The sequence below is a fragment of the Macaca fascicularis genome, chromosome 5 (assembly GCF_037993035.2).
Source record: "Macaca fascicularis isolate 582-1 chromosome 5, T2T-MFA8v1.1".
Classification (NCBI taxonomy): domain Eukaryota; kingdom Metazoa; phylum Chordata; class Mammalia; order Primates; family Cercopithecidae; genus Macaca; species Macaca fascicularis.
This window is the reverse complement of record NC_088379.1, coordinates 150,746,288-150,770,664: the sequence shown is the minus strand read 5'-3', so window position 1 is coordinate 150,770,664 and position 24,377 is coordinate 150,746,288. Positions and strand designations below refer to the sequence as shown.

The window sequence follows — 24,377 nt, the reverse complement described above, 5'->3', positions numbered from 1 at the left end:
GACTACAGGCACGCACCCCCACACCCGACTAATTTTTGTAATTTTAGTAGAGATGGGGTTTCGCCATGTTGGTCAGACTGGTGTCGAACTTCTGGCCTCAAGTGATCCACCCTCCTCAGGCCCCCAAAGTGCTGGGATTACAGGCATGAACCACAGGGCCCGGCCATAAGTCTCAATCAGCCTTAATCTGAGAATGATCCCATACGTGAACCTGTTTAGAAAATTCACTTTTTAACAAAGATTTTTAGAACTGTCCGTCGTTCATCTCAATTATATTTTTGCAGTGATTTAAACTTAGTATGGCTCTAGATATCAGACTTCTCTGAATATTTACTAGTTAAAATAGGCATTAATAAAGTCTGCATCCATAATAACAGATAAACCCAGGGACATCCATTGCTAATCTAGGTTGTTTTTGTTGCCATGAAATAGCATTTGAGACACGTGACAAAGCAATTCTGTTAAAAGATTTAAAATCCATGTGTATTGTTAGGAAGGAAGATGGGTCGTCATCCTACACAGATGTGCACCGGTAGTGTTAGTAGGTCCAGAATGAAGACCATGATAATGCACAGATTATGCAGACCCAGGGTCACCAGGCATCTTGAACTCTTAAGTTTATGGTAAGGTCTATATGCAGAAACTATCCAATTGCAAGTTATGTTGACCTGCTGCAAATCACCACATAGGATTGAACAACAGGAAGTTTGATTTCAAAGCCTACAAAACAGTTACATTTGTTTTAAAAATACCTTTGTGTTAAAGCGGTTAAGCTACTACAACCCTCCATGATTTAAAAAAAAAAAAATTTTTTTAGCCCAATGAAGTTTTGTTGTTGTTTTGGGGATTTATGCATAGGCAATAGGGTAGAGCAGCAAACCAGAAGTGAAGAGATGAGCTGTAATCTCAGTTCTGCCACTAACTAGTAGAGAGACTCACGGCATACCACCTCAGTTTAGTATCCTCATCTGTAAACAGAGCTGGATGATTGGCAAGATCCTTTCCTGTTTTAGAATTCCTTGCTTATACTTACTGCTCAGTGTTTTAAAACTCTGTTTATTAATTCAAAACAAACTTTTTTCCCCCTAATTTTTGAGTTTAATGTTGCTTCTTAAAATTCACTATCAAGCTTCCCACAAGATCATCTCTGCTTTGGGCAGATCTTGTTCATTATAAATAGTTCAACATATATCACTGTACTTTATTAATGATGTAGTCATACCATATGCATTTTTAATATAAGCTGCTCCAGGTTCATTTTTGGAAATAGCTGAGGTCTAAGTACATGAACATTTATCTGTTTATCCATCCATTCATTTAGAATGTGTATTGGGGCACTATGTGAAAGGCATACACACACTCTTGGCCTAACACAAGTTCCACTGGGACTTACTGGCAGCCTCCTGCATCTTTTCCTTCCATTTCTAGCCCTCATTTCACTTCTCTCTATTCCCTTAACCCAACCTTTTTCATTTAATCTCCTTATGGTCTAACACACACTTATTGAATTATATGTTGTACCTGGCATTGTTTGGGTGCTGGAGACACAAAGGTAAGGACTTCCAGGCCCTACTGCAGCCAATTCCTCCCTCCACTCTTTACTATCTTTTCCATGTCTTTTTTTTCCCTGCTGGGCTGGATTATCCATCAGTATTTTGTCTAGGCTGAGCCAGACCCTACCTGAGCCACACTATGGACTTCTGCTTATGGGTTTCATATTGGCTCCAGTGACAAACTACCATGTTGGGCCAAGCTCTGAACCGTGTATTTATTATGTGATGTTAGTTGTTTAGATTTACATCTGCTCTGATGGTGAGTTTTCAGCTTTGCAGGGCATGTTTAGAGTTTGTTTATTGTCACTACTCTTAATACAACAACTGCTACTACAAGTAGCTTCTATTTACTATGTGACAGGTGTCTTGTGCACATTCATTATTTCTTTTATTCCAATAATATTACTGCCTATGAAGAGAATAGTTATCTCCAGAGGAGCAGATCAGCAGCTATTCATCCCACTGGTTCTCTTAGCATTTGGTGGAATTTAGTGTTGTTCGCAGTGATAATAAGTAGCTAGTGATATACTTGGGAAAAGTTATTTATTAGGCAGTTGTAAACTAGGCAAAATTATGAACATTTCAATCCTGTTGCCTCAAAAGTGTATGGTTCATTCTGAGGAAGTGGTCATATTTCCTTAGGTTCTAACTTTAAGTGAAATTTACAGCTGTCAGTTCCCTGAAAATAGTCTGGCATACGAAATAGAATACAACCTTACTTCCTCCCTTCTTTAAAGTACTTAACAACATCATAAACACATGGAGAGCATCCTACTAAAATATGAAATTTCTTTCTTGAATAAATAAAAATGCAGATGTTATCAGGGGAGATTACTGGCCAAAGGTGAAAATCAATCATGGTACTTGGGTTTCTTTTATCATTTGGTTTCTGTCGTCTTCCTTTCCTGCTGTGATCAGTTAAAAATTTCAAAAATTATAGTAGTGTAGCTGTTTGACCGCATTTCTTGCAGTTAGTTTCTCTTCATTGTGTGTTAATTTTTTTCCTAGTCAGTTCAAGTGCACCCTAATTTGTTCCCAACTCGTGTATTTTGTTACTAATTAAAACTAAGGAAGCATAGCTAAATGGATTTATATGAAACAGTAATATGCAGGGTTAAATGTAATGTACTCTGTAATACATTTGAAATAAAGAATTGTTGATTAAGGTGAAGACTGTGGGTCTCAGAAAGAATAGGAAATGCATTGGTCACATTAGGCAAGGCAAGATGTGAGGGGAAGCCGGCGGAGTTCATTTTTTCAGCTAATGCCCTTTTATTGCCTTGCTATGGTGTGCCATGAAATCTCAGGTCAGTGGAAGACATCTCAATTTTTCTCTCCTCTTCCAGACAGTTCTGTAAAATTAGGTAGTTTAGGAATTTGATAGTGGGACATACTTCTTGAAGATGGGGATCAATGACAGCCTGTTTGTTTATCTCTTTCCTATTATTTTGATGTTCTTACAACCCCAAATAGACATTGTTATGATTTTTTTCCCCGTAGTGTATGACAGTAATTTCACGTAGAGGCCTTATTCAGTCCTTTCTCTCCAGTCTGTTGTTCATCATGTAGTCTTCATGATCAAAATATCAGGGTGGAGGAAATGACAAGGAAGCATAGAAGACAAGAGACATAATTACAAATAGGACTCCAGATCGGCAGAGGCAATTCACAAAAACAGACAGCAGAAAAGCTACAGGGGGTTAAAATGCTTGTTTATGTGTGTCTACAAGGTGTGCTCTTCCTAGAGTAAAAGGAAACCCTCATTTCCTCTTACTCCCCTAATTACAAAAGGAAATACATGTGGTGGAACACGTCACAAGTAGAATTTCCAGACTTGATTCTTTTTCAAGTTGCATGGTTGAGCTAACCAATAGACCTGTATTAGTAAAACTGCATTTTTAGAACGCTGTAACTTTATTCCAGAACCTTCTGGTTCCATCCATTTGAAGTGTTCCTTTGTATGTAGAGACTCAGTTGACCCAATAAATACATGATGAAATTATTTTAAAGTATACTCTTGGGAATATTTTCTTTTAAAATTAGAAGGGTAACGTGTACATTAAAAAATTCAAATAGTACAGAAGGATGTGAAATGAAAACACAAGTTTCCCTCCTGATTCCTTCCTTTTAATCCACAATCCTTCAGTGATAACTGTTTAGTGTTTTCCTGGGTATGCTTCCAGAAAGTTTTCATGCAAGTAAAAAGATACCATTTTTTGTTTGTTCCATTTATTAATGCCATTCTTCCCATTCCCTCCCTTTATTTTTTCTCAAGTATTTTAAAGCAAATCCCAGACATCATGGTCAGCTTTCTTGTAAATACTTCCATGTATATATCTTCAACAGATAAGGACTTAAAAAAATAACCACAATTCCACTATCACATCTAACAGGAATAACAATTGCTAAATGATATTTTGGAACACCCAAGCTATTATCTGAGAAACACCTCAATTATCTGAGAAATGTCCTTTTACAGTTGTTTTATTTAAACAGAATCCAAATAAGCTTCACATCTTGCATTTTTTTGTATATATCTCTTAAGTCTTTATTTTTCCATAACCTCTTCTCTTTTAAAAATGCCATTTACATGTTGAAGAAACTGGGTCATTTGTCCTGAGGAATTCACACGTTATAGATTTGGCTGATTTCATCCCATTGGTGTGTTTAACACTTTTTAAAAAAAATCAATTGTATTTCCAATAAAGGGCTAGTTATATAGAGGATTGTTTAATTTTTTATAAGGACATTTCACAGATGACATCAGAAGGTACACGGTATCTGCCCCATTTTTAGTAATGTTAAGATTAATTAGTGGTTTTAGGTGTTGTCAACTTGATCCATCCTTTATAAAGTTCCCTGCTAATATTTCACCTAATGGTTTTAGCTGTGACTGATCCCCATTTTTTTAGAAAACAAAAATAGAATCACCCTGGATATATGGGTTTATATCTTGCTTTATCCACCAGTGCTAATATCTTGGACATGTTTTTATATCATCGTCTGTAGATCTAGCTCATTTTAAAAAGTGCTTTCTATATTTTATTGTGGGCACATATGCCAAGTCATTTAACTGGTTTTGAAATATTTCTGATTCCTTATGATTAAGAAAGAAATGTCTAAGCCCTTGATTCTGCTTATTTTTACTCCCTGTATCCTCAAATTGCAGAGGCTAGTGTGGCACTGAGCAATGTAAGTTGGTAGACCAGAAGTTTAGCAATAGTGTCACAACAGAGACCCTTCACTTTGAGAACGACCTAGCTTTATTTGGAGGAGGTAGTTGGTTTGTTTAATTTCTTGAAAGATTGGAGCATTTGCAGTGGCCCCATTGCAGCTCTTCCGAAAGTGGTCAGCAAAGCCCAGTCACCATGCAGAGGAAGGCAGCACATATTGTTAGTGGCTACCAAAGGGACAGAAATAAAAGGGTCAAAAACCCTGACCTTAAGACCCCCTGATGGCTACACTGGCAGCAGCATCTGCTCAAGCCACAACTAAACAAGTCAGCAGTAGGGATCCAAAAATTTGTCTCCATTGGAGTTCAGAGAGTGAGGTTTATGATAGCTGTTTGGTTTTCAGTGTGGAGCAGTGCATTATTCTCTGTCCCATGTGATTTGTTTTTATTTCTCACTGTTTTCCAAGTTCAGGAATTCAGACATGGACTTGAGTCTGACAGTTTCCTTCAGGAAACAAAGCCCCTGCATTCAGGCTTCTCTGACTGTGGATGGTGCCCCTGGGCCCTGAGTTAGGACAAGCTGGGCGAAGCCCCTTTGCAGATGTCTTCCTTTGTGCTGGATGGCCTCTGGAAGTCAGACTTTCACAAGGCAGGATGATCAGATTTCGGAAAATGGAGCCCAGATGAAAGTAACTAGATGAATATGGGTTTCTACCTGAAGAAAAGCAGTACTAAAACTTTCTTATGGATAAAATCTCGGAATTGTCAAGAAAAAACCCCAAATCATTTTTAGTGCTTTTTATACGGCAGTGTATGTGAATTAATGCCAGATGCAATGTACCTTTTTGTTTTCCCTAATGTTCCTTTCTTTCTCCTTCTTCCAAGCCTCAGAAGAGGAAAGTGGAAAGCCTTTCCAGTGTCCAATATGTGGTTTGGTTATTAAAAGGAAGAGTTACTGGAAGCGGCACATGGTGATTCACACAGGTTTAAAAAGTCATCAGTGTCCGCTCTGTCCATTCCGGTGTGCTCGCAAGGACAATCTCAAATCCCACATGAAGGTAAGCTACCTACCGACGGCACCTCCTGGAGAGGCAGGCACAGCCAGGGCTCCTGTACATGGTCTGGTGCAAGCTGACCTCCCTCTTGGCCGAGGGAGGGCGCCTCACTGATGGAGCATGTGGATGACAGTACTCCGTGTAGCAAGGTAGAATTCAACAGAAAGGTGTTAATGTCCACTTTGCAGCCAAGAACTTAAAGGCAGAGAGAACCTTCAATATCCAGATAATGTACTTACTGGAGGGTGGTCCTCTCCTATAGGGGAGCAGCAGCCTGCCTGGCTTGTGTGCTGACGCATTTCTTGGGGCACCCAGAGGCAGGGTTGGGGAACAGCAAGAAGCAGGGAAAGCCAAGTTCAGGAAGAGCTGCTGGACTGAGCACCAAAGAGAGGGCTCTTGAACCTGCTCCCCTTCCTGGAGAGAGAGCCCTTGTCTGTTACTGCCTTACTCTCCAGCTTGCAAACTCAGAGGAACACGCAGAGACACTGTGTAGGAGGCATGAAGACATTGAAGGCACCTGGCCTTTAACTTTATTTAGCCCTGTGGGAGGCTTGGGGGCCCTTTCTAACAAGACTGTAGCTCTCCTTGAGGCTGTCATTGTTTGAGCTATCATAATTCCCAGGATTACATTTACCAAACATCCAAGGACATAATTTTCAATGTCCTATTAAAAACAACTGGGGAGCTCAAACCTACACTAAACATGTACAGAAGAGTTGACTAGAATCCATGAGTCCCTCTTACGTGAGATGGGGGAAAACTTAGATGGAAATCTTTTTAGCTGACCCCATTAATGTGAAGGGTTTTGTCTCAGAATCAAGCAGGAAACTCATGGGATCAAAAGAGCATGGGCTTTTGAATTTGATAGACCTGAATTGAAATCTTATTATGCAACTTACTAGCTAAGTGGTCTTGAGCAAGTTAACCTTTAGACTCTGAATTTTCTCTTCTGTTAAATGGGAATGATAATGTTTGTCTGGAAGACTTGTCATTAGTATTTAAAGAGAGAATATTAGCCACATGTCTGACACAGGAATTTTCAAAGGAAGTTATTTAATTCTAATAACTATCATTGAGCATCTTAATAGCAATCATATCTTCACTGATAGTTGTGATATGATTTGACTGTTGACATTATTTATAAAGTGTTTCCTTTCCTACCATAAGAAGCATAATGTGTGGACATAATTAAGGTATTTGTTTATTTGGAAATCTTGCGATCTAATCCTTCTAAATAGATAAGTAATCACTCTTCAGAATTATAGCTCTAAAAAAGTGTGACCAGATAGAACCTCTACTGACTTTAGGAAATAGCTTGGAAGATTAAAAAAATTTAAATCCATGATGTAATTTGTTTTCTATCATTTGCCTTTGTCTCCTGGGAGTAGCATGCCCTTCATCTTCAGAATCCATTTAACCAGGAGTTCTGGTTGGCTGAATTTTACTCAGCCGACTTAGTTTTTACTTTAACCCTCCTCATCCTCTGTCACTTCTTCCCAAAGTAAAAACTTATATTTTAAACCTGCGAAGTTGAATTTCATTAGTAGGATGAGACTTCAAAAGAAATGCCTTTAAAATGAAAATTTGTTTTAGTTACTATTTCCTAAGCTGTGTTTAGAAATCAGGTCTGGCAAATTTAAAGCTTCAGCGGGCAGAAAACTTGCATCTAGCCTGACACCTTGTAAGCTTGGTTTCAGCTCGGGGTCACTTAAAACAACCTATTTATAAACCCATGGAAAAAAAGCAGGGTTTTCAATAGCAGGAACTACTGACCCTGAAACTACAGGGAGATAAGTTGGGTGCCTTGATGACACAGACGGCCGGCCATGGCAGTGTCACAGATGAGAGCTGCAAGGGCTTTGCGGGTCGTGGGGTCTTAGAATGCTTTCAGAACAAATCAATAACCAGTACGATAAAGCAGTTGTGTGAAATTACTACTTTATTCAAACTCATGGTGTCCTAACCTGTTGAGCTATGACTTGAGCTTTTGATACGGGAAGTGTGAGAAAAGCTCATGCAAGTTTAATTTTATCAAATGGTGTATTCTTTCTTGTCCCTGCTTTCCATCTCACTTATTGGCTGTTCTTTTTTTAATCAAAGCATTCATGATTTTATTTGGTTAAACATACTTTAATTTTACTACATTTTGCAAATCTAGTCTACCTGGAAATATAATGGTTGTAGCCTTATGGGTAGATATCCTCTGCTACATCCACCAGATACTACAAATGTGGATGGACAGACTTGTTTTTTTTTTTTTTTTTTTGAGACGGAGTCTAGCTCTGTTACCCAGGCTGGAGTGCAATCGCGCCATCTTGGCTCACTGCAACCTCCATCTCCCGGCTCGAAGCGATTCTCCTGCCTCAGCCTCCTGAGTAGCTGGGACTACAGGCGTGCACCACCACGCCTGGCTGATTTTTGTATTTTTAGTGGAGACAAGGTTTCACCATGTTAGCCACCCTGGTCTTGAACTCCTGACCTCAGGCAATTCACCCGCCTTGGCCTCCCGCAGTACTGGGATTATAGGCGTGAGCCACTGTCCCCAGCCGTGGACAGATTTTCTAAATGAATTCTGCCTAAGAAGTGGGGTCAGTATAGCCAGAGATTAAGATCTCAAACTGTGTGGTCAGAGAAACCCTAGTTAGAATCTCAGTTCCACCTTAGGGGCTGTGAGACTTTGAAGGAATCATTTAACCTCTCCAAACCTCTGTTTCCACTAATGGAGATAATAATCCTACAGTCTGTCTCATGAGGTTGTTATAAGAGTTAAATGAGATAATGCACATAAAGCACTTAATACAGTGCCTAGCCTGGAGAAACAACATTCAGTAAAGGTAGCTAATACAGTAATCATCCGAAAACCATCTGAATATACATTAATGTTTGTTCGCATTTAGAAATATTCAATGAAATGGTATAAAAAATTACTCTAAAATAAATTTTACTCTGTTTCCCTTTTTCGTGATCTGTCTTTAGTGCTGAGAACTTAGAAAAACTGATAAACAAAGGAATATAAAATTGATCCTTAATCCCATCACCCAGAATGATAAATAACCATTATCACTTTGATGTATATTCTTTTATATTGGTATATCAATTTTTTTAAAGAAAAATGAGATTCTACTTTCTTTGTTCAACAAATATAGTACTTACTATATTTGTATTATAGTACTTACTCTATCCTATTATGTCCTAGTCACTGTACGTTCTTTTAGCCCACCTTTCCTTCATAATATATTGTGCAAATGTTTTTATGACCTGCTGTGGAAGGAGCTTATAAAGGCCTCCAGCTTCCTCAGGGTTATCTCAGATTTCCATTAAGTCCTTTAAAATTTTCCTGGATAAGTGAACATACAGGAATTCAACATGAATTCATAAACTAAAATTGAACAGAAAAGGTGAGGAGGACTGCTAAGACAAAGAACACTGGTGAAGTATTGACAGGAAACTGACCAAGAGTCAGGGTACTGAGTTCTAGTAGTCTCAAGTCTGCCATTTAAGGAGCTGTAACTTCTCGTGAAGGCCCTCACCTGTCCCCCTGGTGGGGGATGCAGTAGAGGTTTCCCAAAATTTCCCCAAGCTCTGAAGTACCACAACCCAAGAATCCAACTGCTACCAAGAAATGGCCCCAGTGGTGAAGAGATGGCCCTAATGATGTAACAGCACCTGATATGGGTTGTTTATGTGAAATGACCAGGGGGTAGGTGAGCCCCTAAACATGGCCTAGAAAGAATGACGTGCTTTAGAGAAGCATCTCTTCATTTTAGTAGACTAAAAGGGTCTTTAAAGCAAATGTCAAGCTAAAGAGAATAAAAATTATGACAGAAAAGTGCTCAAATGTCAGGAGAGAAGGGGGAAAAAACTGCAGTCAGAGGATAGAGCTAATACTTCTCTCAAAGGCCAAATGTGATATATAGTCCCTTTGGGAAGGTGTAGCTCAAAAAAAACCTGTTAAGTGCAAAAGTCAACAAAATACCCACTGTTTTTCCTTTAAAGCTTCACTAATTTGTCCGTAACTAAATATAACAAGGCCAGGATCTCGTGGAAAAGAAGTCACATAAAATACATGCACACAGACTGTTTTTAATCCAGGGCTCCCTTTTGATTTTAGAACTTGGGCTCGCGCTCTGTCCTTTTCCTCCTTCCAGAAGCTGCTTCCGGAGCTTCTGTTCTTGGATTAGCTCCTCTCCTCTCCTGGGTCAGTAGATGTAAGGACACTTCTGAAATGGATCTGCCCCACTGCACTGCTCTCAGGGACGATGGAAGCTCTCTGCCTCGTGACCTTTACCACCTGGTTCTGGGGCATGCTTTTGGCAGCACCAGTCAGGGTCCTCTGGGACTGTTGGTTGGAGGAGATGGTGGGGATTCTGTGAGAAAGCAAATGAAATGATCAGCTCCCAGTGAAATCTCTTTGTTGTGAAAGAACAGAAAGGGGTGATGTTAACAGCTGGTGACAATCGGTGTGTTTCCCCACCCCCAGCACACCACCCCAGCAGAGGAAAAGCCTTTTCATGATCAGGACTTTGCCTAACTGGGTTTAAGTGTATATGGCTATTTCTGTTGAGAAACTCATGCTTTGGGGGACCCAGAATCTCTTCTGTTGTTTTTTTCAAAAAGCCACAGTGGGGTGCTGTAGCGACAGGATCTCACCATTAACTTTTAATTTCTTTGCTTTTGTTGGTCACTTAACATTATTTAAAAGTATGTTTTGGCTGATGAATAATGCTTTTGGATTGCATTCAGAATGCATAAACAGCTGTTGTAAAACTTGCTCTCTTGGAAAGGAAACCTACCCATAGGGGCCAGGTGGCTCAACGGATTAACCCGTGAGCCTTTAACCTTGGTGAGACCTGGGTTCGAGTCCTGCTTAGGTCACCCCTAAAAGAGGAGGTGTCAGTTTTGTTTTGCTTTTGGATTCCAATCACTTACTTGTTTGTTCGGATCACACAGCTCCCCAAATCATTTGGCCCACATCTACACAATTGGCAGTTTCTACTTAAGGGAGGGCCAGTCCTGAAATAGCAGAGTGTAGCAGGTCAGCACTAAAGTGCATTGGCAGAGATGAATGGGGAAGTTACAAGCTTATGAGCACCTGCCAGCTCAAAGCCTGGCTCAGGCCAATGCAATGATTTCCTCACTTTTTTAAGCACTAAATTTGGTAGTGACAGGAAGAAAAAAGTTTCTCCCAATTTTTACAGGTATCGTGTGCATGCAAGACTGGAACTGGATTTAAAAGTCTGCATTCTTTCATTGCAGACGTCAGAATCTGGAGCATGATATTATAGCCACGTTTAGAAAAATTGGTTTCCTCTTGCTCAGAATACTTGGTGAGGGTCAGACCTTGGTTTTTCTCCTACCTTGCTTTTTTCTTTTTTGTATGTAATTTCGCTCAATCCATTTATTCTGGGGCCTCAATTTCTCTGTCTTTGAAACGGGAATACCCTGGAGACATTATTTTCTACATTCTTAATTATCTAAGAGCAGCATTTTGAAAATTGAAATTATGTTTGCAAAACATAACTAATTCTCTGGGTAACAAAAAATTGGATACATGCAAAGTGTCATTATTGTGAGAGGAATTGCTTGACAGGTTACCTCTTTTGACCCCCAACTAGTAATTATGTAAGTTTGGATTGTGCTGGGTTCATAATACTTTCTCCAAAGACATCAACTGAGATCGGATGACTAGAATATTGGGATGCTACCCAAAATAGCATCCATTGGCCGGCTGCATCCTCAGTTGTGAGTGTGGCCCTAATAATGGACTCTTAACCTATGGGGACCCACTTTATGTTTAGGGATTGGCCTCATTACCTGGAGTCCCGTAATGAAACGCTCTGCGGTACAAAGGCCAGCCCTTTGCCCGGTGAGGAAGTGATTGATGAATAGTTTGGATCTACAGCAAGGCATTTTCCATAAATGCACGGTGGCTAGCTCATTCTTCTTGCTTCTCCGTCAGGTTCATCAGCACCAGGATCGGGGAGAGACCTTTCAGTGCCAGCTGTGCCCTTTTACTTCCTCACGCCACTTCAGCCTGAAACTCCACATGCGTTGCCATCAGCACTTCCTGAGGACAGAAGCCAAGGTGAAGGAGGAGATCCCAGACCCAGATGTCAAGGGATCTCCCCACCTCAGTGACAGTGCCTGCCTGGGGCAGCAAAGGGAAGGAGGAGGGACAGAGCTAGTGGGGACCATGATGACGTCTAACACTCCAGAGAGGACTAGCCAGGGAGGGGCTGGCGTCTCGCCTTTGCTGGTGAAGGAGGAACCCAAGGAAGATAACGGCCTGCCCACCTCCTTTACTTTGAATGCTGCCGACAGGCCCGCCAACCACACAAAGCTGAAAGACCCCTCCGAGTATGTGGCCAACAGTGCGTCAGCATTGTTCAGCCAGGACATCTCTGTTAAGATGGCGTCTGATTTTCTCATGAAGCTGTCAGGTACTTGAATAGGGTTGTATTCTCTCTCTCTCTCTCTCTCTCTCTTTCTCTCTCTGTCTCTCTCTCTGTCTACCAGTATTTTCATTTGTAAAATAAGCTGGTAGAACTAGATGATTTCAAGGTCCCTTTAAATTTGGATAGTCTGCACTTCCATACGTTTTCTCCTTGACTTTGTGTGTGTGTAATCCTTTGGAAGTAGTATTGCTTTGTCTTGGGTCTCAAAACAGTAGAGATTGTTGATTTGCTTCTGTTTTTTTTCCCCTTGATGAGTTCTTACTGTAGGTGGGAAAGGTCACATGGTAAGCCAGGCTTGTGTCAGTTGCTTGTGTGACCTTGGGCCCTGTTTAACATGTCTCTTCTGCACTGGACTTGTATGGAATACCTCATTTTGCCATTATTCAAGTTCTTTACTGTGTTAATTTATAAGATTTTTAAAGGACACATATACAAAGACTACTTTTAGGAGTTATAGACTTCTAAAATTTGAGCAAATGATAACTGTCTTTAAGAAGTTTTTCAGGTTTTTTTAAACGAGAAATTTTTTTATTATGGCAAACTATATTTAACATAAAATTTACCATTTTAACCATTTTAGGTGCGCAGTTCAGTGACATTAAGTACGTTCACATTGTTGTGCAAACCATTACCACCATCCATCTCCAGAACTTTTTCATTCTCTCCAACTGAAACTCATTAAACAACTCTCAGTTCACCTCTTCCCCCACAGGCCCTGGAGACCACAACTTTATGTCTTTGAATTTGACTACTCTAGGGACCTCATGTAAAGTGGAATTTAAAAACACATTTTAAAAAAAATTTCTTTTTTTAATAAAACTGTCCTGATCCATTTGGGAAAAAAAGATGGAGTATAAATTATAAAGATGTATTCTTATTAGTTGACATTACTTTCTATCACCATCAAATTGTACATGATGTTTCCTTTTTTATCATTTTTTCCCCAACATATTTGATTTAAGTTGTGGTGTTGAACAGGGACATCAAGGTCTTAGGTCACTCTGTTTTTCCTGTCATTCTCTTTTGGAATGAGAAGGTATGTTGCAAGATTGTGTGGCTACTCATTATGCTTTTAAAAGTATGATTTTTAAGTTTTAAAGGAGATGTAGGGGGTGGGGGAAGGTCGGTGGAGAATTGGTTCTGTATTTCAGTGAAGATGGCAGTTCCCACCATGATTTCCAAATGCCATGTCAGCTCTTTGGAGATTGACAATACCCTTTTAAATGGAGAATAATTGGTCACTGCCTTCCTTTAAATGGACTGTGAGTTGCATTTCACTAAATGTCATTGCCAGGTGAATTAGAGGTTCAGCTCCACTCTGAAGTCCCTTTGCTCAGGGACTCTTCAGTCGGGTCTTTTGGAATGTCCCCCTCACCCCAGATCTTTGCTCCTCAGGAGTGGGAGACACTAGTTGGGACAAATGAGGAAAGGTAGGGGATGGAAAATGAGATGTCCCAGAAATGAACCAAGTAGGCAAAGAGCAGGGAATATAACAGTGAAGCACACCAGCTGGCAGTGAGCGTGAGGGGGCCCTGTGCTGGAATCGGCCAAGTTTCTGACTGTGGCTCTAAAGAACACTGGCTTCTCTGCTCCTCATCACCCCTCTCCCCTGACTTCTGCCTCTTCTATTCCAATTGAGGAGAAAATGTGATTTTTAGAGACTTTGAGTTTTACATTTAAAAATTTTTGAGCAGGTAGGAAAATGCATGTTTTCATGCATTCCTGTTTGCTGTTCTGATCCTTTAGGATTTCACCTCCAGGGGAACTCTAGTTTTTCCTTGATTGTCCTCCCTGCCACCGTGATAGCAAAGGGGGCTCCTTTTATGGGCCCTTATAGTGCAATCCCCAGGGAAGGAATGCAAATGACACATTCACATCACATAGCTTCGAAAGGGGGACGTTTCCTTACCTAACAGACAAGGGCAATCTGAGTAGGGGTGAATTACTCCGAGTAAGGTGTTACTCCCTTTACTCCATAACTCCAGGGATGTTTTAAAATCTAGAGGAAGGTGAGTGGGAACAGGGAAGGTTTGGTCTTTGGATAAAACCCTTGTGTATGATGCATGGCTCCTGCTGGGTTCAGCTCTGAGTGCCCACATTACACTGTAATTAGCTCCAGACCCAATCTCAGGGAGCATAAGATAAGGCTGCTTGGAGTCAGCACTGCAAGCAGCAGAGACACAAGGGGAGAAGCCAATTGATAGGTTAGGGGGAAGAATTGCTCATCAAAGCCTTGTATTGTGATCTGTGTTTTCAGTTAGCTATTGATGGGGAGTTGCTTATGGTTTGGCAGTCAGAATATTTACTGATTGATCAATTGGCGTAAGAAAACAGATAACAAATGCACACACTATTTATGCAAAAGACCCATGCGGCTATTTTATGGTGGCTTACTGGAGGTCCTGAAACCTGACTTGTATGCACTGTTACCTAGCAACCTGTTATAAAGTCACCGGGGAGTGAGATGCATCCTTAATTTTTTTGTGTGTTCATATTTGGATGTAAATGTAAACTTGGTGACAATGCAGCTCAGGAGAGGAGAAGATATGTTAAAAGGAAAGGAATACATTTTCTGGAGCGATTTTTTTTTTAATTTTACTTACCCTCTGGTTGGTCCGGCCATGCATTTGATAGCTGCTCTCACTGTGGTGCCCTACCTGGCTGCATCTGTGGTTATGATTTAGGGACAAAAAGGCCAAATCCCAGGGAGCTGCGGCTCAGTTTCTAGCTCTTCCCGTCATCAAATGTAGTGAAGTAGTGGCTAGTTTGGGGCCTTGTCCCTTGGCATTATAACGGCGCCATTGTTCTTGCACTGAATTTTTTCGCTGGGCTCTGTCCGTGCACCTGCTGGTACTGTAGGGTGCAGCTGTTTGTGGGCACTGAGTCTGTGAATCTTTGTGCCAGCCAGATCACTGTCTGCAAAACTGGAGCACAGTGACAAATTCAAGCGTGTAGACACCTACTTGTTTCCAAAAGAGAGAAAACACTTGATGCTTTCTTGCCTGGTTATTAAGGGGAGTCTTTCTTGCTCCTTCAACTAAAACTAAGCAGAAAGATGATTGAATGGAACCCAGTGGGATTCAAAGTCAGTAGATAGAATACTGTTTTAAATGGGCTCTCAATGCCCCCCACCCCTACTCCTGTTAGAGGTTTCTTAACGTGTATGATTGTGAAATAAAATCCCTTCTCCAGACTATCAGCCATTCTTCCGACTGAGCCCCCACTTAACACTGCTTGTATGGGCAGCTTTCTGGGCTGACAGAAAAATGAATTTTGTAGATTTCACCCACAGCTTAGACTGAGGCAGACCTGAGAGGGCTCCAGGCCTGTATGTTCCAGCAGCTCTTTCCTGGAAGCCAGAAGGCATATACAAATCATTGCATGTCAGAGCAGGTGAGCCAGTGGTCACGTGGCTAGGGTGTTCAGGGAATAGGTGCTCACCCGACTGTGGAGAGCTAAGTTCCTGCTGATTCTGTGCCTTGTCGCCCATAGCCAGCAGCAGTTCTTAACCTCGGCTGCACATTAGCCTTGGCTGGGGAGTTTTTCACAAAATGCCAGGGCCCAGAAATTATGATTCACTGGGATAGGCCCTAGACATTGGTATTTTCTTTAATATCTTCAAATGATTTTAATGTACAGAATGATTTTAGCGTGCAGCCAGGGCTAAGGACCACTGATGTGGAATATAAACTTGGTACCTGGTACAGTATTTTTTGGTACAGCTATGGTTTTCATCAGTGCAGTTTTGTTCTCGTGGTCTCCACCCTAGACCATGAAACGGGGCATGGTGGTATGAGATAGGCCTGTGGCGCTCACTGTTGGTCAAGGTTGACATGAAAGAGAGGGCTGGGTGAGTCGTGTTCATGGAGCCCCCAGGTGTTTCCTTGGGGGGCCTCCTGACAGGGGAGTTTCTCCAGCTAAAAAGTCTCAAGATTCAGTGCAGAGCACTGAACGATGGGAGGGTCATCGTTATTAGAAGACTGATTAAAAGTTGCCTGCAACAACAGCCTTACATCATTTCTTTTTCTGAAAACTACACTTTTCAAGATATAAAATTTAATTCTAAGTCTCCAAATTATAACCAAGCAGTTGACAGAAACTTGGCACTTCACTTGTTGGCTGGGAATATCTTTTTGTCCCTGGTTTTCCAAAATAAAAGATATGTCATTTCAACTATTTTTAATTTGGAAGCCAGCAAAAATTGTTGTGCTGTCTCCCACATTATATTAATTTCGTAAAATTGAGACCAAAATAATTTTAACTAGGAGAGATGGACTTCTTTAAAGCAGCAACTTACTTTTAGCCTCACAGAGACAGTTTATGAACAAATGGATATAAGCTAAACTGTTTCTGACTTATTAGTAGCTCATCCATTAAACAGCAAAGGTGTTCACATATAAATGTAGGGTGTAGGCTAATGTGTTTGTGTCATATACTGTAGTCTTCCATCGGCCTTTGTTCTACAGCTTCCATCGATTTCACACGATTTTAAGCCTCTGTAGTTACAATACAGTTTTTGTATAAATGGTAGCTCCTAATCTTGCTTTACCTTTGTTTGTGCTGCTGGAGAAGGAGGGATGGGAGATGCCCATTGAACCCAGTCATCCTCATTGCCCAGTGGCTCTGATTGCCTTTCTGTAAAGGCAGTCATCTCAACAAATGAGCCTTCTTCCAAGTAAATGCCATCCTTGTGTTATTCACACCCTACGATGGCCGTGCCAACAGCCAGGGGGCTCTCCCACTCCCCACGCCTGGGCATGCCTTCTCCAGTCAGGTGATTTTTGACAGTCTCCCTTTGCATTTTTAGTTGGGCCCTTCCTTTTAACCCTGCCTTGCTTTTCTGGTGATGGCCCCTCACTGATCCTGTGACAAAAATTCCTCATGTGAGCAGTGCATTCAGGGGCCTTATATGTGTAAGCAGCTTGAATGCCCTTTTGAAATTCTCGACTTTATTGAACTTGGTGATTCATATGAGAGGAAAAGTGTGACTCTTTCTTATTTTTCAGTGACTTGCCAGTCATGAGACAAGCACTGACCTGAGTTAAAGAAAGAGGCAGGTGGGATTATAAGTAAGTGGGACCTGGAGGATTATAAGTAAGTGGGGCCTGGAGGATTATAAGTAGGGCCTGGAAGATTATGAGTAAGTGGGGCCTGGATTGCTTACACACATAGGTGTTGAAACTTGCATGGACAGAGTTCTTATGCTAGTTACTCATTGCTTATTATTTTTACTTTATTTAATACTTGCTCACTCCTTTGAGCCTCGTGGCGATGCCATAGTAGGTGGTATAAGTATTCCTATTTTACAGATGAGGAGACTGAGAAATGGAGAGGTTAGGAGTCTTGCCCAGGTTAGCACAATGAATAGGTGGTGGAACTGGGATTCTTTTTTTTTTAGACGGAATCTGGCTCTGTCGCCCAGGCTAGAGTCAGTGGTGCAATCTCAGCTAACTGAAACATCCACCTCCAGGGTTCAAGCTATTCTCCTGCCTCAGCCTCCCGAGTAGCTGGGACTAAAGGCGCCTGCCACCACGCCCGGCTAATTTTTGTATTTTTAGTAGCGATGGGGTTTCACCATATTGGCCAGGCTGGTCTCGAACTCCTGACCTCGTGATTTGGCTGCCTTAGCCTCCCAAAGTGCTGGGATTACAGGTGTGAGGAACTAGGATTTCAGGCATGAGGAACTGGGATTCTGATCCAGGCATTGTGGTTCCAGGATTCTTTTCCCCAGGCTCCCTACCCCTAAATTACAGAAAGTAGCAGGAACTTGGCTCTGTTCTCTGCCCTTCTTGTGTGTTGTGGAATTAGCCAGAATTTCAGCATGTTCTGGATGTTGTTATGTCAGACAACTTTAGAATTTGTGTTAATAGTTTTAGGCATCTTAGGAGTTATTTAGTACAAATAGAGCAGTAAGAGTCGGGCCAACTGATATTTCTGTAAAGCTTCACAGTGTACGGTATATTTCTAAATACATCATTTCATAACAAGCATGTAGATGAGAAAACCAAGACTTGGGGTAAATAACTGTAAAAGAGTCATGACTGGAATCCAGACCTTTCTTTCCTGACTGTGCTAGATAGAGTGTACCTAGTTCCAGAATTGCCATCAGAGTGATTTTTTATCTTGATAGGCCCCTGGGAAATTTTACCAAAGCCTATTGTATCTGTAAAAACAAAGAGAAGTGTCATTCTCCTTGAAGGCCATTCTTTTTACTACTGTTGTTATTATTGTTGTTGCTTCTACTATTATTATTATAAGAACTATAATTAATCAAATGGCTTACAGTGAGCTGGACACTGTGCCAGCCACATCATGTAATTTCTCATTTAACCTTCACCACAGCCCTATAGGGTCTGAAATAGTAAACCTATGTTATAGATGAGGAGGCTGAGACTTAAAGGTTTCCACTGCAAGGGACACAACAAGGATTCAGCTCTGGGTAACTGTAAAAGCTTGGCTCTTGACTACTTAATTAGCTATTACCTATTTTTTTTTTTTTCTCAGTTGAGCAAACTGTCTTTTGACCTCCGTCTGCTTCACTGTTTATTTTCCTTGGCTTCAAACCATGGCATCATTTCTAATGCATGCACTTTCAGTCACTAATCTGGTTAAATTTTTTATGTCTTCAAAATTACACTGAAATTTTTATCTATACTCCATCCCTTCATGTGCAGCCTCCTCCTCATGCCTACAAGTTGCCCCTCCAACTCCCTCCCTGATGCCTTTTCCTCCCCAGCACTGCTCCCACCCATCCACCCAGCATTTCTGATGGACTCTTTTCCAGTACCTCTTGCATCAGATCATGCTCCTGTCTGTCTAGCTCTTTTTCTCTCTTCCTCCTTTCCTTCCTTCCTCCCTTCCACCCTTCCTCCCTTCCTCTCTCTCGCTTCCTTCCTTTCTCTCTCTTCCTTTCCTTTCCTGTCCTGTCCTGTCCTGCCCTGTCCTGTCTTGTCTTTTTTTCTTTCGAGATGAGGTCTTACTCTGTCACCCAGGCTGGTCTCCAACTCCTGACCTCAGGCGGTCCTCCCACCTCAGCCTCCCAATTAGCTGGGGTTACAGGCGCAGGCCACCATGCTCAGCCCCAGCTCCTTTCTCCTGAGTAACCATCTCCCCACTCCTCTTAAGAACACTGTTAACAGTCTTCACCAGCTCATGAACATACCCTTCTCATTTCCATTTTTCTACCTTTACTCATGTTGTTCCCGGGGTCTGATAATTGGAACCATGGAGTTGCGTGTATATTCTTCCACTTCTTGGGAGGAGCTACAAAGTCACACTGTAAAGAGGTGGGCCTTTGGAGGGGGGAATCGTAGCCATTTCATGGTCTGCCACAGTCCAGACTTCTTCAGACTCTCTGGGTGATCCACAATGACAAAAATCATTTACAAACTGATCTGTAAATAAGAATATCAGCATATTAATTTTAAATGACAAGTATAGCAGTCAAGAGGAGATGTCATTTGGGGCAGGTGGGTACTGACTTTCCTGAAAAAGGTTGGAAATATATTATTCAATCTTCAGGTTTTCTTTCTTCTAGTCTCCAGGCAAACCACTGCATTGCTGTTCATACGTTTCATTCTTTGGCCATGTTAATAATAGGAATTTAAAATACTTCTTTCACATTTACTTAGGGCTTGATTGGTTTTCCAGGACCTGTCCTTCCTGCTTTTGACAAGGGAGATATCCTGTCTGTTAAGTGGATTACTGCAGATGGCTTTGTGGGTTGGTTTTAGTAGTTTAGTTTTTGCAGGGAAACTTCATGTATTTTAAAGTTCTTGAGGCACTGCTCACTTCTTGTTACCTTTGACTCTTCTCCAGAGGCTGTTTTTCCCCTTTGCCCATAGCTCTCATAGGGATCTTTACAGTCTTGGTTTGGGTACATAGACGCTGAAGGGTGGCCAAGGATTAGCTCAGGTGGGGATTAATAAGAAATATGAGATGGCTAAAATTTCACTAAACACTAATTATAAAATGATTTAAGGGAAATTAAAGAGCGAGATTTAAAAATATTTAGTGAATGTTATAAACATTCCATTTGAATATAATACGCTTAACATTTAAAAGTCATTTTTAACTGTTTTTCATTATTATTTAATTAAATCTTGGCTTTTCTTACGATTTCAGAAGGCAGTTTCTCATCCAAAGCACATCATAGTGCTGAAAGATCCCAGATCCCCAACCTGTTCCTACATACATACATACACACTGCTAACAAGGGAACTTGGTTAGATAGAACCGCACCGGCTTGTCATCTGGAGAGTTAACCTCTGATTCTGGTTCTATCATTAATGAGTTGTGTGATTTTCAAAAGATCGTATAATCCTCTGAGCCTGTGTTTTCTTATTGTAAAATAAGGGAACGGAAAACAGTAATGGCTTTCATTTTGTTTCAAAAGTTCACATTTATTACATTTACATATTTAAAAAGCCAAGCAATTGGGGGGGACAAGTTGCTATTCGGTGAGCACAAAATGTGACACTCCAGTGCTATGAAGGAGTAGAGTATATAGCAATGTGATCATCTTGTATATTTCTAAATTTATTTTGCTGATCTCAGTTTGAAAAAATACAAGTACGGTTTCACATAGTGGCAAATGGGAACAGATTTTTAACAACTTGTCTTGTAATTTCAGGATCTCCTCAATTAAAGAAGAGTATAAATTTTTGCTTCAAAGTTGACAACATTTGGCAACTGCCCTCATTCCTTATAATAAATGGAAGATAAGCAGTATCCAAAACTCACAATATGCCCTAAAGCCATCTGTAATTCTGTGTCAACTACTTGGTTATTACTCAGTTAACTGTTATTTGGGAAATGTATTTAATCTCTCTAGGTCTGAGATTTCTCATCTGCAAAATGGGGATAATACTAGTGCCTACCTCAAAGGGTGGTGGTGAGAATTAGATAAATTAATACAGGTAAATACTTTGTGTATTACCCAGCTCATATTATGTGCTGAATAAATGATAGATCTAGCTATATCCATATATATCTACACATGTTTATTTGTCTATCTATTAGCTGTGGTCAGAAGCTGCACCAAGCAGATACGCTTGATACACTTGAACCTACCCTTGCATTTAATTTAAGGCAGGTATGCCCAGGGGACAGCTGGCAATGTCTAGATAATTTTTTTTTTTTCACAACTGGGAAGTACTCCTGGCTACTAGTGCGTAGAGATGCAAAGGATGCTGTTAAACATCCTACAATGTGCAAGACAGTCCCCAACCCCCAACTCCTCCCAGCAGATTATCCAGTGCAGAGTATGAGTGGAGTTGAGGTTGAGAAACACTAAAGTATGTATGTAGGCTCTAGTAGTGCTATAATTATATATGGACACATATGCATAGGCCTGAATTTTTTGAAAAATCATTGCAAAGGCAGCCACTTCATTACTGATGACATATGACTAGAACTGCAGCACTCCTATGAGAGGGGGGAGAAACTGCATTACAAGGGCTACTACACGAATCTGAATTAACTTGTCAACATATTAGTGGTCTCCAGTATGTTGATGTTTTATATATAATGCAGTGGATGATGCACGCTTTGAACTTAAATTTTAAATTAATTAATTTTTACAATAATTTTTTTAGAACTTAAATTCAACCTCTCTTACCCTGACCTTCAAAACAAACATTTGTTGGAACCCCTGAAACATATCCTAGGGTTCCTTGGAACACTGTTTGAAAACCATTGCTCTGTAGTCCCTTCCAGGCTCAAGAGTCTTTGGCTCTGGTTTAGGGTCAGTTCCTAAATAAAATTCTCAGTGGCCTTGCTTTTTCACAGAGCAGTTCAGCGTTTACAAAATTGCCATATGCTGAACTGAAAGAGAGTTCTGTCTTATTAAGCTCAAGAAAAGGTGTCATTTTCCTTCACCAGAGGGAACCAACAGAAGTATTCATTTTGCAGTCGGTTCCTTCCCTTCATCCTCTTAGTCAAATCTTCACAAGATTTCTTCCTACCAGAAAATGTCCCTTTTCTTCAGGTGAAACCCACCCTTCCCTTTCTCATGAACAATGCTTAATTCACCCACATCACTTATTTCCCAAAACCGCGGTTCACCTGCTGAGGGTAGTGTCCCTTTTAAAGGTAGCTGGGTGTCTTGGAGAGAAAGGAAAGGGTTTGGATGCATTTCCAGTGAGAAACTCTGAGCAAGTGTCTCTGTGAATTAGATCTGTGATTTGGGGCATCAGTTTCTTAACCTTTTGGGACCTTAGTTTCCTCACCTGTAAAATGAAGATAGTAATAACATCTATCTCCTGTGATTGATGGAAGGCTTGATCCCTGTGTAATTACTCAAGTGCTAGTTGTATACATTGTTAAAACAAATGATGGTCTTTAGAAGGAAGTTATATATATTTTCCCTAGTAATAGGGAAGATATATAGTATTTTCCCAATTACTATATAACTAGAAAATATTGTAAAATATATAGTATTTTCTAGTTATATAGTAATTTCCTAGAATTGGAAGATTGGAATCATCTTATCCCAGCAGCTTTCCCATTCCTTTCCCACGTTTGCCTTTATCTTGAATCCTTCATAAATCCTCAAAAAAAAGCTAATTTATTTCCTTTAAAGTACATAAACTAAGAGGTATGTGTAATTGATCATCAGCGTGGCCCAGGTCCTAAGATGCTGGGAACAAACAGCGAGACAAGGAGCCTCTGGATTAGCGGGTGCTTCCTCATCACGTCAAAAGTGCAGTTATCCAGAAACTTTCAAATACATAAACAGAAGTCAAGGCAGGTGTTGTGAAAGTCCTTGACAAGTTGAGTTCCACACCTGCACAAATCTTCCTGTTACTAGTAGGAATGAAGTGAAGACTATGTCATGAGTCATATTGGTTGCTTTTCTCTTAGCAATTTCCCCAAAGAAAAAGTGCACCTCTCACTGCACATGTGGGTTTTTTTTGTAAAGTGGGATAATTTAAAAGATAGTAATTATTAAGTCATATTAATTTTAAAATATAGGCTTTAGGTACTGTTCTCAATATAAATATTTTTGGTCATTGAAAAAAGCAGGTTAGCCTTCATATTTCTGTTTTTACATCTTCTATTGAGACCCAAATGTTTGGGAAATTAAAATTTGGGCAAATGAGTGATTTCCACATGCCCTTTTGATATGTCGTTAGCTACGTTTACATTTCCTCAGCATATTACAATTTTCTGTCATTCTCTGTATTGTCAGAATGCAAACCAGGTATGTAGTGCCTTGCAAATGTATAATCCAGCAATGTACAGCTTGCTTATTGCCTTTTAAAGTGTCTTTTTGAAGTTCTGTTAAATCCAGGTTGTGCTAGCAATGCTAAATATCTTTACTTTTTCCCCCTAAGTCTCTTGTAGCACATACTCTGACTAATGCTTCTAGAAACCACTTACATGTGCAGGAAGCATCTGCTTAATGAGCTCTAGAAGTTGGGATTTGCTTCTAGGGCCTCAATAGTTTTTTTGCATCTCTTTCTTAGCTTCATCTTAGAATTTGAAAATGTTTTTAAATAAAAGATGCAGCAATGAAGCATTTTAAAAATACTTAACCATTCACTTTAAATTGTTCCTCCTCAAAGAATCAAAGACACAGACTTAATAAACACCCTATTTAATTACTCTGTCGTGATGAACTAGGGTGCCCTTGCAAAGGACTTTATAAAGTGTTCTGGGAGAATGGTGTTGGGAGAGAGCAAGCTTTAGAAGGGTGACCAGCAAAATCCCCCAAGAAGTGGAGGAAAGGTGCAAAGGGGAGAAATGCGCTAAATAAATCAAGTCGTCTTAGGAGCAGCCTTCCTGGTAGACATTGGAAGTACATATTTGAGGATTGCTCGGTAGCCCATTATTGCTCCCTTTGATTCAGATTCCTGTGCCTTGTCCCCAAAGGGCTAGATTTTAAGCACTTTCCTTGAGACTTTTCTGGACTCCTCCTTTAGTAATGCTAGAGTTCAAGTGATGATTAGATATTTCAGTAATGCTGTGGTCTAGGTACAAAGGCCTTTAACTTTACTTCAAAGGTCTTATCTCCCACCTAATTATTAAATCCAGGGAAAGCACTTCTGATTGCTTTTGGTGGGATATTTTGGAGGTCTTAGTTTTTGTTTTGTTAACTTCAGGTAATGTTGGAAGTCCATTGGATGCCACTAATTTGGAG

General features: G+C 40.5%; 1 protein-coding gene and 1 long non-coding RNA gene across 37 annotated transcripts in view; one reads left to right on the top strand and one right to left on the bottom strand.

Annotated features, from left to right (window-relative positions):
* Positions 1–24,377, top strand: part of ZNF827 (zinc finger protein 827) — a 174,535-nt gene that overhangs the window by 40,862 nt on the left and 109,296 nt on the right. For 27 of the 36 annotated variants that reach the window (XR_010587030.2, XR_012435145.1, XR_012435147.1 and 24 more), the window contains exons 3-4: positions 5,611–5,783; positions 11,740–12,220. Coding sequence is in view for 32 of the 36 variants with exons in the window: in XM_015450877.3 (XP_015306363.1) it covers positions 5,611–5,783; positions 11,740–12,220 (654 nt within the window). In the remaining 4 variants the exon portion in view is untranslated. The remainder of the gene's footprint in view (positions 1–5,610; positions 5,784–11,739; positions 12,221–24,377) is intronic. The other 9 variants (XM_074040529.1, XM_074040542.1, XM_065545554.1 and 6 more) reach the window with 1 other exon arrangement.
* LOC135971013 (uncharacterized) lies at positions 8,195–14,983 on the bottom strand. Its single transcript, XR_010587031.2, has 3 exons — positions 14,839–14,983; positions 11,595–11,847; positions 8,195–10,147 (listed from the first exon to the last, which is right to left on the bottom strand). It is a non-coding gene; the product is annotated as an uncharacterized lncRNA (long non-coding RNA).